This window comes from Aethalodelphis obliquidens, unplaced genomic scaffold (genome assembly GCF_003676395.1).
Source record: "Aethalodelphis obliquidens isolate GAN/ISIS:26980383/991018 unplaced genomic scaffold, ASM367639v1 scaffold19, whole genome shotgun sequence".
NCBI classification, from domain to species: Eukaryota; Metazoa; Chordata; class Mammalia; order Artiodactyla; family Delphinidae; genus Aethalodelphis; species Aethalodelphis obliquidens.
In genome coordinates this window covers 13,164,452-13,178,123 of record NW_020837963.1, presented here as the reverse complement: position 1 = coordinate 13,178,123, position 13,672 = coordinate 13,164,452, and the positions used below count along the sequence as shown (strand labels likewise).

The 13,672-nt window shown below is 45.2% G+C and overlaps 1 protein-coding gene across 5 annotated transcripts in view; it reads left to right on the top strand.

Moving 5' to 3' along the window:
• The window catches only part of ATP8B1 (ATPase phospholipid transporting 8B1), a 112,793-nt gene that overhangs the window by 42,683 nt on the left and 56,438 nt on the right, over positions 1-13,672 (top strand). For all 5 annotated transcript variants that reach the window (XR_003435269.1, XM_027118604.1, XM_027118602.1 and 2 more), the window contains exon 2: positions 9,208-9,410. Coding sequence is in view for 4 of the 5 variants with exons in the window: in XM_027118604.1 (XP_026974405.1) it covers positions 9,230-9,410 (181 nt within the window). In the remaining variant the exon portion in view is untranslated. The remainder of the gene's footprint in view (positions 1-9,207; positions 9,411-13,672) is intronic.

The window sequence follows — 13,672 nt, the reverse complement described above, 5'->3', positions numbered from 1 at the left end:
TTTCTAGCTGCCACCACCCTGTTTCGGGCCTGTGTTCCTTCTGGCAGCGGCTACGTTCACACGCCGGGCGCTGTTGCTGAATGTGGCCACAGAGGTAATAGGGCCGAACTGCTTGGCTTTACCGGTGACAGGCGTGCCTGGGAGATTCTCAGTGTCCACTGTGACCCCTGGATGGTCTCCCTGCCTGGCTCTCACCTTCCTGGCCACCCACACTCCCTCCGCTATCAGATTCATCCTGCTGCAGCACCGGGCAGATCGGATGTCTCTCCTTGCAGATACGTTCAGTGCTTCTGTCCACTGCCTGGAATAAAGCCTTGTCAGGTCCTCGTAGGCGGGGGAAGATGACTCCACCCAGCCTCTCATGAGCTCTGCCCCAATCCCCCCTAAATCTTTCAGCCGGGCAGGTGCCTTATATTTACTTTCCTGCCGCTGTTTTCACTCTGTTCCTCATTCCTGAAAATGTCTCTCCCATCCATGCAGAGTTCTTGCTCCCCTCTGTGATTCCCACACACATTGCCCAGCTCATAACAGCTAGGAAATGATTATTGATTTCCATACACTCTAATGTGACATAAAGGGAGAAGCTTTTTTTTTTTTTTTTTGTGGTACGCGGGCCTCTCACTGTTGTGGCCTCTTCCGTTGCGGAGCACAGGCTCCGGACGCGCAGGCTCAGCGGCCATGGCTCACGGGACCAGCCGCTCCGCGGCATGTGGGATCCTCCCGGACCGGGACACGAACCCGTGTCCCCTGCATCGGCAGGCAGACTCTCAACCACTGCGCCACCAGGGAAGCCCAAGGGAGAAGCTTTTAAAATTTTACAACTCATCCGTGAAGGAGAGACCTGTCTGTAGACCCCAGAGTTGGCTTTAGTTTGTCACGTTCTCCATTTCCTTTGCTTACGTTTTTCTTGTGACCTAGGAGGCTCTAAGTTGGTCTGTAGACAAGGACAGCACTTGCCACTTGCAGTCGGGGAGTGGGCTCTGATGCTTCCTGGGTGGTGCTTGAATTCCACTCTGAAGCCCCTGTGTGTGTACTGCACCACACCTAGCACAGAGCCGGGGATGCGGTAAGGGGGCCTGCATCCAATCTATGTTACCGCTTAGGAGCTAAATAACCTTGGGAGGGTTCCTTAACCACCTTAGTTTTCTCATTGGTAAAATGGCAATGATAGCACCTGGCCACCTGTCTCAGAATAATTCCACGACAATTGTGAGAGAGGATGTATGTGAAAATACTTAGGAGTGAACGGTAAGGGGCAACCTCGTGGTAACAGGAAGCAGTCATCATTACTAGGATATGCTGGGGAGCCCATGACAGAGTTGGGATGACAGTATCACGAAGAAATCCTTTAAGTTTTATCAGGAGAATGAAAAAAATCGCCCTTCTCGAGAGGTCAAAGTTTTGAGGTTTCCCCTGCACCTTTTTAAATGGTAGCCGTCAGAGGTGTGTGATGTGAACTGGAGGTCGGTCTTTCTTTGTGGCAAAGGGCTGTGGGTGGACTTTCAGAGGAACAGAGGATAAAGCTGTGGACCCAGAGAAGGCTTTTCTATCATGAGTAAAGGCCCTGGCTGAATTGTCCCTACAACGGTGATATTAATGGTCCCTCAGTTTTGTGTTAGTTATCCCAGGCTTCTAGGTTTTCTAGGCTTCAGTTTGGGAGGAAATAAAAATTATTAACCCCATTTGTCCTAGGAACAGTAATTGTATTGTTTCTAGAACAGTATAAAGTTTGAATTTAATCTAGATCTTAGGTAGGTTTTTTTTTTTTACATCTTTATTGGAGTATAATTGCTTTACAATGGTGTGGTAGTTTCTGCTTTATAACAAAGTGAATCAGTTATACTCCCTTCCCATATCTCTTCCCCCTTGCGTCTCCCTCCCTCCCACCCTCCCTATCCCACCCCTCTAGGTGGTCACAAAGCACCGAGCTGATCTCCCTGTGCTATGCGGCTGCTTTAGGTAGGTTTTATTACTGTTGGTTCATGAGTTTTTTTGGTCTAATTACAACGGTCGTCCAGCTTATCAGATTTTACTCTCAAGAGTATTGAGCAACTAACACAACATTGTAAATCAACTATACTCCAATAAAAAAATTAATTAAAAAAAAAAAAGAGTGTTGAGCAGATTCCAAACAGTGTGTGGCATGTGTCTGGACTGACTAGGAGAATAGAGATTTCTGCTGCCTCTTGGATGGGACTCTTCTTTGGAATTACTTGGAAATAATACCAGCCATATTAGGTGCCTTACCATAGAATTCTTATTATTTGTGGTTAATGATATGTGTATTAGTTATTTATTGCTGCACAACAAATTACTCCAAAACGTAGAACAACACGTATGTTGTCTTACAGTTTCTGTGGATCAGGAATCTGACCACTGCCTAACTGATTCCTCTGCTTCAGGGTCTCTCACAAGCCTGCAGTTAAGGTGTCAGCACAGGCTGGGGTCTCATCTGAAGGCTGGACTGAGAAAGGATCCACTTCCCGGTTCCTGTGGTTGTTGCCAAAATTCCTTTCCTTTTTTTTTAAATTCAAAAAATGTGCTTATTTGTTCTGGTTTTTTGAGATATAATTGACCTATAACATTGCATTAGTTTAAGGTATACAACGGAATGATTTGATGTATGTATATATTGTGAACTGATTACTACAGTAAGTTTAGTTAATATCCATCATCTCACATGGTTACAGTTTTTTTCGTGTGATAAGAGCTTCTAAGCTCTACTCTCTTAGCAACTTTCAAGTATACAATACAGTATTGTTAGCTATAGTCATGACGCTGTACGTGTACAAAATTCATTTCCTTAAGGGTTGTTGGACTGAGGACCCCAGTTGCTTGCTGGCTGTTGGCCAGATGCCCACTCAATTTCTTTCCATATGAGCCTCTCCGTAGGATAGCTGCTTCATCAAAGCCAGGAAGGGGTGAGGGGACGAGAGCTGGCTGGCAACAAGGAAGTCACAGCCTCTTATAATCTAATCACGCACAAGACACCCCATTCTGTTGGTTAAAAGTAAGGCATTATATACGTATAGCTGATTCACTTTGTTATAAAGCAGAAAGTAGCACACCATTGTAAAGCAATTATACTCCAATCAAGATGTTTAAAAAAAGAAAAAAAAAAGCAAGGCATTATGTCCAGTCCATTCTCACGGGGAGGGGATTACACAAGAGCATGAACACCAGGTGGTGGGATCATTGGAGGCATCTTAGATTCTGCCTGCCAGAGTTGTAATTTATTTATTTATCTATTTTTATTTTTTGGCTGTGCTGGGTCTTTGTCACGGCACGCAGGCTTCTCTGTAGTTGTGGCACGTGGGCTTCTCTAGTTGTGGTGTGTGGGCTCCAGAGTGCATGGGCTCAGTAGTTGCAGCATGGGGGCTCTCTAGTTGTGGCACGCGGGCTTCGTTGCCCTGCGGCATGTGGGATCTTAGTTCCCCAACCAGGGATTGAACCTGCATCCCCTGTATTGGAAGGCAGGTTCTTACCCACTGGACCACTAGGGAAGTCCCTCAGAGTTGTAATTTATTATATTTAGTATGAAACATATAACTAAAACATGCATAGATAGCATAGAGCATATAGAAATATAATACACAAATTTATTATATCGTGAGAGATGTTAAATACTTTGTATTATCTATAATAATAATAAAAATAGGCAAATGAAATGAGGAAAATTCCATTTCAGAAATACCCTTTCTTGCTGAGGACTTTAAAGAGCCATAAAAAAGATGATGAAGAATGAACACAAATGAATATTGTGAATCTTACTTCCTGCTTAGGCTGGAGTCATCCTGGACATGAATCAGTTTATACCCCAGGGATATCATTGATCGGGGACTCTTGGCCTTCCCCAGCCTCTGAGTTGTGTTATGTGTACAAATCAGACCCTAGCAGTGGCAGAACTCAACTGTTTTCGTTCCTCCTTTCCCTTCATTTGAATCTAGCAACCTTGTGATAGCAACAAAAGTTTGTGCTTTCATTACTTCTGACTTCAGAGTTTTCTTGCAAAGGCAGAAAGGTATTTCTTTGTGCCTGGGTTTCCCTCTCTCTCCTCAGACCCCCTACTCCACAAAGGGAACAGAGAATTTCATGAATTCATTCACTTCACAAGCATTTCAGAGCCAATTATCTAAAGATGGCAAGTGATAGACGTTAGCGGTTCAGATTTGGAAATCCTGCCGTTTACTCCTCCTGTCTTCTGTGGTTTATGACCAAGAGGGCTGAATACTGCAGAAGGCAGGATGGGAAATAAGGCATCTTCCTCCTCCGCCCTTTTTTTTAACAGATGAGAAAAATGAGCTTCCAAAATGGTAATAAAGTGGTGAACGGTAGAGCTGTGGTTTGAATCCAGACCTATGTTCTTTCCAATTAATCACGCTGCTTTTCAGCCTGACCAGGAGCTGAGGGCATTTTCCTAAGATCATGTGACCAGAAGAATCCTTGAATGCTAAATCACATGGATGACTTTTTAAAAATCCTGATAAATCTTTTGCTTCCTTGCTCTAATATTTATTCACATTTATATCCAATGTTGAGATTATAAGCACATGGATTAATGAAGAAATACTGCATTGAACTGGATATTGGCAGGTGCGTGACCACAGCTTCCTCACAGGAAACGGGTGTGTTGTTACCTCAGGCGTTTGGAATTGCGTGTCTTTTCTAGTTAAACAGCTATGCAGCAGTTGAAATAGTACCATTCCCAATCAATAGGGCAACTGTACGATTTAGGGCCATTTCCCCACCACTACACCTGGTGGTTTATTTCACATTCCCAAAGCATGCATGATTTATCCGGGTCAATGATGATTTTATGTGACCATGGGCATTTGATATTGACCACTTCTTTTGTTGCTGTCTCTTATTATCTTTTCTTTTAGTTCAGGGGTCAACAGACTTTTTTTCTGTGAAGGGCCAGATGGTAAATATTTTAGCCTCTGAAGCCATCCGGTGTCTATCACAGCTATTCAACTCTTCTGTTATGCAAAATTAGCCATAAACAGTACATAAAGGAAAGAGCAAGGATGTGTCCTAAACTTTAGTTACAAAAACAGACGATTGGCCAAATCTGGCCCTCAGGCTGCAATTTGCTGACTCCTGTCTAGACTGTAAGTCTCCAAAGGACAGAGTCCAAACTGCCTCCTGTGTGGTTTCTGGAGAGGCCTCTCTCCTTGGCCGCCATCTTGCAGCATCCCCATATGGCCTTTCCTCTGTGCACGTGCAGAAAGAGAGCTCCTGGGTGGTTTATCCTCTTCTTATAAGGACGTGAGACCCGTCGGATTGGGGCCCCACCCGTATAACATTATTTAACCTCAGTCACCTCTTGAAAGGCCCTATCTTCAAACACAGTCACGTTGAGGGTTAGGGCTTCAATGTTTGAATTTTAGGGGGAGGCAGTTCAGTCCATAACCCATAGGAAGGGTCTAAGCAGGAGAGTGGCATGACTCTGGTGGCCGGGTGGAAGTGGATGGTGGGAAGTCCTGTTAGACTCCACCTGCAGCATTTCAGGAGAGAGATGGTGGTGCCTGCACTAGGGTGGTGGCCGTGGAGACGGAGAGGAAGACATGGGTTGGAGGAATGTGTCTGGGGGGAAATGACAGGCCTTGCTGTGTCCTGGGGCTGTCACACATAATTTACTTACCCGTATCCCTCAATAACTTGGACGATGGTTTGGTTCCCAGTGCCTCCGGTAGCAGTCTGCACCGAGCAGGTGCTCAGTGGAGGTTGAATAAATGCACAGGTGTCCGTGACGTGCTGGAGTGATGGGAAGAGACATTACAAAGTTTCCAAATCCATGTGTGTAGTGCCTGCTTTACAGAGATCATAGTTTAGACCTGGAAAGCTGCTTTATGTCACCTAGGGCTTCCAAGAAATGATTTCTAGCTAACTTTTCTTTGGTAGCGTAAGATGGCAGAGCTAAACTATCCCATGAGTGTCTGCATTACACTCACGTACATACAGCAAAGAACTTCCTGCTCAGCTTAGAGGTCCCCACCCAGCCTTCCAAGTCAGCCGCCCAGATCTGGCCTGTGGCAGGTGTTCGGCTGGTGAGTTGCTTGGTTGTGCAGTGGTTTGCTTTCTTTGAATCCCATGCTTGTGGTTGTGAATCTCTTCCTTGTTGTTTGTCTCCTCCTTCAACCTCGAAGGACTGGATTCGGACTGGATTCCATCTTCAGTCTTTTTCTCGTTTGTTTGTTTGTTTTGGCCGCACCACGTGGCTTGTGGGATTTTAGTTCCCTGACCAGAGATTGAACCCAGGCCCTCCGCAGTGAGAGCATGGAGTCCTAACCACTGGACCGCCAGGGAATTCCCTGGATCCAATTTTTTTTTAATTAATTTATTTATTTTTGGGTGCATTGGGTCATCGTTGCTGCATGTGGGCTTTCTCTAGTTGCAGCGAGCAGGGGCTACTCTTCGTTGTGGTGTGCGGGCTTCTCATTGCGGTGGCTTCTCTTGTTGCGGAGCACGGGCTCTAGGTGCGTGGGCTCAGTAGTTGTGGCTCACGGGCTCTAGAGCGCAGGCTCAGTAGTTGTGGCGCATGGGCTTAGTTGCTCCACGGTTTGTGGGATCTTCCCGGACCAGGGCTCGAACCCATGTCCCCTGCATTGGCAGGTGCATTCTTAACCACTGCCACCAGAGAAGTCCCCCTGGGTCCAACTTTAACATGGGAAATAAGCACGAAGACGCTTGGCAATAATGATAACGAAATGATCACTTACAAAATGTTTCTACAGAATGCACTTAATGCCACTGACCTGGATACTTAAAAATGGTTAAAATGGTAAATTTAGTTGTGTATATGTACTACAATAAAGAAACTTTCTCTATGATGCTTTCAGACTTTTCAAAATTTTCTGTGCCCCTGTAATGGAGAGATTAGATACTAACTCTGCCACTTACTAGCTGAGCCTCAGTCTCCTTATCTGAAAGATGGGTAGATAACATCTCCCTCATAGGGTTTTCCTGCTTGACAGATAGTAGGTGCTCAATAAATGGTCACCACTTTTATTATGTTTGTTCTGAAAAATTTCTGGTGAAAGTCTGCCTTTGAGAGTTTGGGAATTTTTTAAGGATTATATTAAAATATTAGCTAAAGCATAAAACCACAAGTAGGGCCAATTAAACACATGTAAAATCCCAAGAAATAGTCATTTACTAACCCGCAGAAAATTGGGAGAGAGGAAAAATGTTTTACTTGGCAACTAAAGGTTTTAACTGTGAATACGCCTGTGCTTAAGTATAACCATATTTTGTAATAGTCTAATATTTTACTTCCCAGTGAGGGGCAGATGCATTTTAGAAGTGATTTTTGGAGATGGAAAAGGCAACAGGGATAGAGTCCCCACACTGTTCCATTTGTTATTATAAAACACAGTTTTTCTAATTATGGAAATAATTGTTAACAATAACAGCGACTGACGTTTGAGTACTTTCTAGGCTAAATACCAAATCGAGCCCTTTCCATGCATCATGTCACTGAGAATCACGCACGGCAGTTGTTGAAATCTGGGGAAATGAATAAATGTCTGCGAAGAACTGGAACTGTTCTTTACATGTGGGTTGTTAACTCGCCTTTCAACTAAATGTGTTTGGGTTTTTGCAGCGTCATTAAAAACTTGTCCCACCGTGATCTAAATTGTTCTGCGCTGTCCCATTGTGTGAAGGTGCCACCATTTATTTACACAGTTGCTAATCACTGGATATCCACGTTGCTTCTGGGTTTTGTTTTAAATAATATTGGCCAAATTCCTCACATAAGTATTTGAACATTTCCTAGATGTACACCTATGGTTATAAAAATTTAGATGTTCAAGATGCTAGATTGGGTATAAAGCATGCAGCCAGCGAAATGGTTCCACTCAAGGCAACTAACACTTGATGAAAATATCTAACGAACTGTAACATAAACGTAGAATATAAAAGATGTCTCCTTGGAAAGCAATTGCTCTTGCTTCAAAATTTCAGTAATTATTGTACAAGTTATCCAGCGTTGCAAAGGTTTGGTTTTCTCCTCTATAGAGTACAAATAACAATACCACCTTCACTAGGGTGGTATAGGGCATTTCAAGGAGCCATGTTTATAAAGCATTTCATGCGGAGCCCCGCACGCAGTTAACACTAAATAAATGTGAGCTGCCTTTATTAATGATAATGAGTACATGTCGGTATGAAGCTTATGTAAATAATGCCAGGCTGTATGTCTGTCCTCACAAAGCCTGGGGTATTAGTGTAAATATTTTCCTAATATAAGTATAACTGAGGTTGTACTTGGCACTTATAAAGTGTCACTTTATACAGTGGTGTATACACAAACAACAAATTTTAAATATAGGGAGTGGGTGGTGGCAGTTAGGCAGTAGGCTAGGATGTGCTTTCAAGAAGTCATTAGTAAAGTTTGAGGACCTAAGCTTGTATTTAAATGCATCACAGAGGAAAAGCTCAGAATATTAGCGTTAGCAGAAACCAGATATCTTAGGACAGTGGTTTTCAAACTTTGCCAGCAATCCACAATTTCCAAAAGAAATTCATTTCCATTAAGACCCACAATGCAAATAAATGTATATATGTGTCTGTTTTGTAAAACTGTTCCCCATACAGTACTAACTCTTTTTATGCGTGCTGTGCTCTGATATTTTAAAATCTGTTTCACTTTATTTTAATGTTGGTTGTGAACCAATTAAATTAATTTTGCTGGGTAGAGACCCACGATTTGAAACACAACCTTAAAGCCTGTATACCCTTAAAAAAAGAAAGTTTGCAGCTACATTACAGTTGTAAATTCTCACCCAAGCATTTAATCAATAATGAATGGTTTTGTTGTTATTTGCATGATAATTTGAACTTTGGGATCATTATTCAGGCATATTTCCATGTTAGTAAGTCAGGTTCTGTTAAAAGCGTTGTAACCGGGGCTTCCCTGGTGGCGCAGTGGTTGAGAGTCCGCCTGCCGATGCAGGGGACACAGGTTCGTGCCCCGGTCCGGGAGGATCCCACATGCCGCGGAGCGGCTGGTCCCGTGAGCCATGGCCGCTGAGCCTGCGCATCCGGAGCCTGTGCTCCACGACGGGAGAGGCCACAGCAGTGACAGGCCCGCGTACCGCAAAAAAAAAAAAAAAAAAGCGTTGTAACCGAATGCAGGCAGAATTCAACCAAAAACTGGGTATGAACCATGTTTCACTCTGGTTTCCCTTTCTTTTAAACCAGGTAGTTCCAATTTGCCAGCAGAATGAATACAGAAAGAGACTCAGAAACGACATTTGAGGAGGATTCTCAGCCTAATGACGAAGTGGTCCCTTACAGTGATGATGAAACAGAAGATGAACTTGAAGACCAGGGGCCTGCGGTGGAACCAGAGCAGAATCGAGTTAACAGAGAAGCAGAGGAAAACCGGGAGCCATTCAAAAAAGGTAACACGCCGGGACCTGGCAATGAGGTACTTGTCCGTCCTCACAAGGGCAGTGGCAACAGGTGCAAAGGACAGATGGTCCAGGAGGCATCTTCCTTCTCTTAGCTTCAGATGAAACTTGAAGCGCTTGGAAAAGTACACATTGTCCTCGGTGTGGTAGGGCTGGTGGACCGTAGCTGACAAGTTCTGCAGAGAAAATAGAAGGTCTTGCTTCGTGCCTATACATTTAGAAGGAAGCTGAGTGTGGAAGAATTTGCTTGTTACCACACCCAAGAACCTTGGAGTCACCATACCTTTGGTTCAGTCATTTGTGAATATAAAAGGGTTTTGACTCTCTAGTTAAAAAAAAAAAAAAATATGGGTCTCCGCTCGCCACGAGTAGCCTGTGATGCAGCAGACTGTGCTCCCTGCCTAGAATCTGGGCAGCTTCAAGGCAGTGTCTAGACCACGGATTGGCAAACGTTTTCTGTCAGGGGCCAGGTAGTAAATATTTCAGGCTTCGTGAGTCATACAGGCTCTGTCAAAACTACTCAGCGTTACTGATGTTTCTTGAAAATGGCCATAGACAGTCTGTCATTTAGGGTAACAGAACGTAGCTGACTTGCATGACTTTGCTTTTTCCCTTGTGGCTTTTCTGTTTCATTCCCTGCTGGTTCTCCCACCCCGGCAAACACGGGTGTTCTTTTTTTCCTTTGCTCCATGAGGAAGCTGATCCTTTTCTCTTTAGACCCCAGATCTGCTTCAGATTTCAGGTTGAAAATGTTTTCCTCCACGGTCCCTTGCATTCCAGCTAAATAACTTCAGTTTCCCATTCACAGAAATCTCCAGGAAATTGTTTTATTTCTGACTCTCCACATACACCTCTCCCCAGCCTCAATCAGAATAACCTCTGGTTTTATCTGGTTTCCCCAGAGCCTCTGTCATTGCTGATCTGCCCTTCCAGGCCTGCCAGAAGCCTGCTTTCCTTATGTCACTCCCTGCCCGTCTCTCCCTCCAGGATTCTGCTGCCTGTTAAGCTGGTTTTTTTTTCCCCCAACAGGTTTCACCTGTAGAAAAAGTGACAAAGCACGAAATCCTACTTATGTAATGATTCTTCCTGCTCTCTGGTCAGATGGTGCCTGTCTTCTGCTCTTCTGTGTGGGGATGTGCATGTACCACAAGGGCCCCCTGCCACCGCAGGCTTCAAAACCTGGGAAGGCCACTGTCTCAAGTCTATTGTTTTCCCATCCTCAGCTTTCCATATCAAACATTTAGAATTATCAGATCTTACTGTGGATTTCTGGCTGTAATTTTCAGCTATTGAGTATAAGTGCTTTCTGCCTTGACGCAGAAGGCGCTACAGTCACGATAGTGGAGCTACCGTGCAATGGAATCACTGCCAATCTGAACAGGAATGTGGCGTCTGTCATAACATGTCCAGACTGGATATCGTTCAGGCTGAAGTAGCCTGACGAGTTAGCACGGGGAGTTCTAGCTGATCGCCGAAATAGTAATAATGTGTTTCTTCCTCATTCTTTCTCCCACCGTGGTTCTGAGTTTCATATCTCTACCACGTGTGGGTATCTGATGAGCTGACACTGCAGTTCTCTAGGGGTGAACTTTGCTGTTGGTGCTTGCAGCCATGTTATCAGATGTGTGGTCCGGGACAAGGCCAAGGGATGGGGTTGGGTGCCTTCGGAAATGTCAGAGGGGCACGTAGTGGGCGGGAACTCTCACCTCTGTTTTTTTCCACCTCTGCCTTCACATGCTGCTGCCCTGGGCACTTTCTGATCGTTCAGTTCACAGGTCATGTTTCTTGTAGATTTCTACCCCCAGACCACAGGCATTGAGGGAGCTCGGACTTCTTCAGAGTCTTTTCCAGTGGTGGTTTATATTTCTAGGGGAATTTGGTGGTTTTCAAAAACCCTTGTCAAGTGACTTTGCCTGTGACTTTAAAAAACATTACTATCGGGTTTCCCTGGTGGCGCAGCGGTTGGGAGTCCGCCTGCCGATGCAGGGGACACGGGTTCGTGCCCCGGTCTGGGAAGATCCCACGTGCCGCGGAGCGGCTGGGCCCGTGAGCCATGGCCACTGAGCCTGCGCGTCCGGAGCCTGTGCTCCGCAACGGGAGAGGCCACGACAGTGAGAGGCCCGCGTACCAGAAAAAAAAAAAATTATTATCATTATTATTAACTTCTTTTTGGCCTTGCTGCCTGGTTTGCGGAATCTTAGTTCCCCGGCCAGGAATTGAACCCAGGCCCCAGCAGTGAAAGTGCCGAGTCCTAACCCCTGGATTGCCCGGGAATTCCAAAAACATATTATTGTTCTAACACCTCTGTGTGCCCTTTCCAAACACAGAGGGGGCATTTATTAAGTGCTAGACCTCTTTACTTCCGTTCCCTTGTCTGCCCTGTGTCCCTTATGGCCGCTCTGCTTCCTCTCCCCCCCTACCCCTTCCTCCCTTCTTTCTCTGCATCCGTCTTCCCCTCTTTTAATTTTTCTCCCATATTCTAACTTGGGCATTTTCCCAGTGAAGGTCAGTGTCACTCTGACTTTCCTTTTTAACTATAATCTGTCCGTCTTGACATTTTACGTGAAGGACAGTTTTCTTCAAAGAATTCACTTCTTTAGAGCACTGGAGCGTGAGTCACTCTGCGAAGTACTATCCAGTTGAGTGACACTGGGGACCCAGGCCTATTACAGCAGAGCAATGTCTAAAAATGTGTGAACCATGTTCATTTTTTTAGCCGTATCTTTTTTTTTGGCGGGGGGGCGCTGCATTGGGTCTTCGTTACAGTGCACGGACTTCTCATTGCGGTGGCTTCTCTTGTTGCGGAGCATGGGCTCTAGGCGCCCGGGCTTCAGTAGTTGCGGCGCGCAGGCTTAGTTGCTCCACGGCATGTGGTATCTCCCCAGACCAGGGCTCGAACCCGCATCTTCTACATTGGCAAGCCGATTCTTAACCACTGCACCACCAGGGAAGTCCTTTAACCATATCTTAGTGCAGAAAATTGGTTTTCTTTTTTTTTTTTTTAAAGATGCTTTAGCCCCACTGAGCTTTAATAAGCCAGTGTTTTGAGAGACCATTGCAAGTGCTTTTCAGTGGAAGGACGTTTCTTGTGTGCTGTGAGGATCGAGAGCGGGTGTAAGCCTGCTGTTAGAATGTGCTGTGAAGGAAGAAAGAAGCCCACAGATTTTACTAAAGTCCCTTTACCCTTGGTTTCCTTTGAGCAACTGGTGACAAAAACGAGTGGGGATGTTTCCATCTGATGGAATGAACATTCTCATTTCCTGAACACACAAGAACGGTATATCCCAGAATGTGTTCTGAGAAACAGTAGTTCTGCCAGACATTCCCAGACACAAAGGTTCTGTGGTCCCTGAGACCAGAAACTCAGAATTCTTTATCCTTTAATTGGAGTTTAAGGTTGTCCATTAGCAGAAAATGATGCAAGAAAGTTTAGACTTTAAAGAAGCCAGTTTAATTTTATTTAGCCACAGGTTCCTAAAACTCCTTGACTCTAGAATTCCTTGACTCTAGGTGCTTTTCTGGTTTGTTTGTGTAGCTTACCCCTCCACCATCCTGGTGTCCCCAGGTCAACTCCCTGGGTAATTCTGTGCCAGTCGGGAACCAGCTTAGAGACGAAGTCCTTGGGAATCAATAAGTGCTCTGCGTTAGTGCCCCCTGGCTCGCTCTTGTGAGCCTGCGGATAGAATGAGAAAGCTGTGTCCTACCTTGTTAGCAGCGTTGCTTTGTCAGTTAACTCTCCCCTCTTTCCGCGCTGACTGGCTTACAAATAACTCACCGCTTGTCCTACAGCAAACTCTTACCCGGATCCTGCTTTCTGCCTCTGGCTGCTGTCCTGTCTCCTGTTCTCATGCCTAAGCTTCTGAAAACCCATTTCTCTACCATCACATCCACCCGTTCCCCCGGTCCTTCCCCTCTGTGGGCTGCCCCACCTCCCTGTGGGACACATCGTCTTAAAGATCACCAAGAACCCCAGTGCCAAGTCCAGTGAGCTTTTTGTCAACCATTCTCTTCCTACCTCTGTTTGCTCTGAAGCGCTTGACCTTTTTGAAAGTCTCTCCTTCAGTAAACGCTGGCCTCCCTGGCAGGTGATGACACCTTCTCGTCTCAGTACTCCTCCTGTTTCTCCTTCCTCTGGCTACTCTTCCTTCCACCCTTAAAATGTTCCCATTCCAGGTCATCCTTTGTTCTCTGTCTATAGGCCTGCCTTTGGCAAGCGAATCCCCTTTACTCCACTTCATGTACCGCATCTCTGT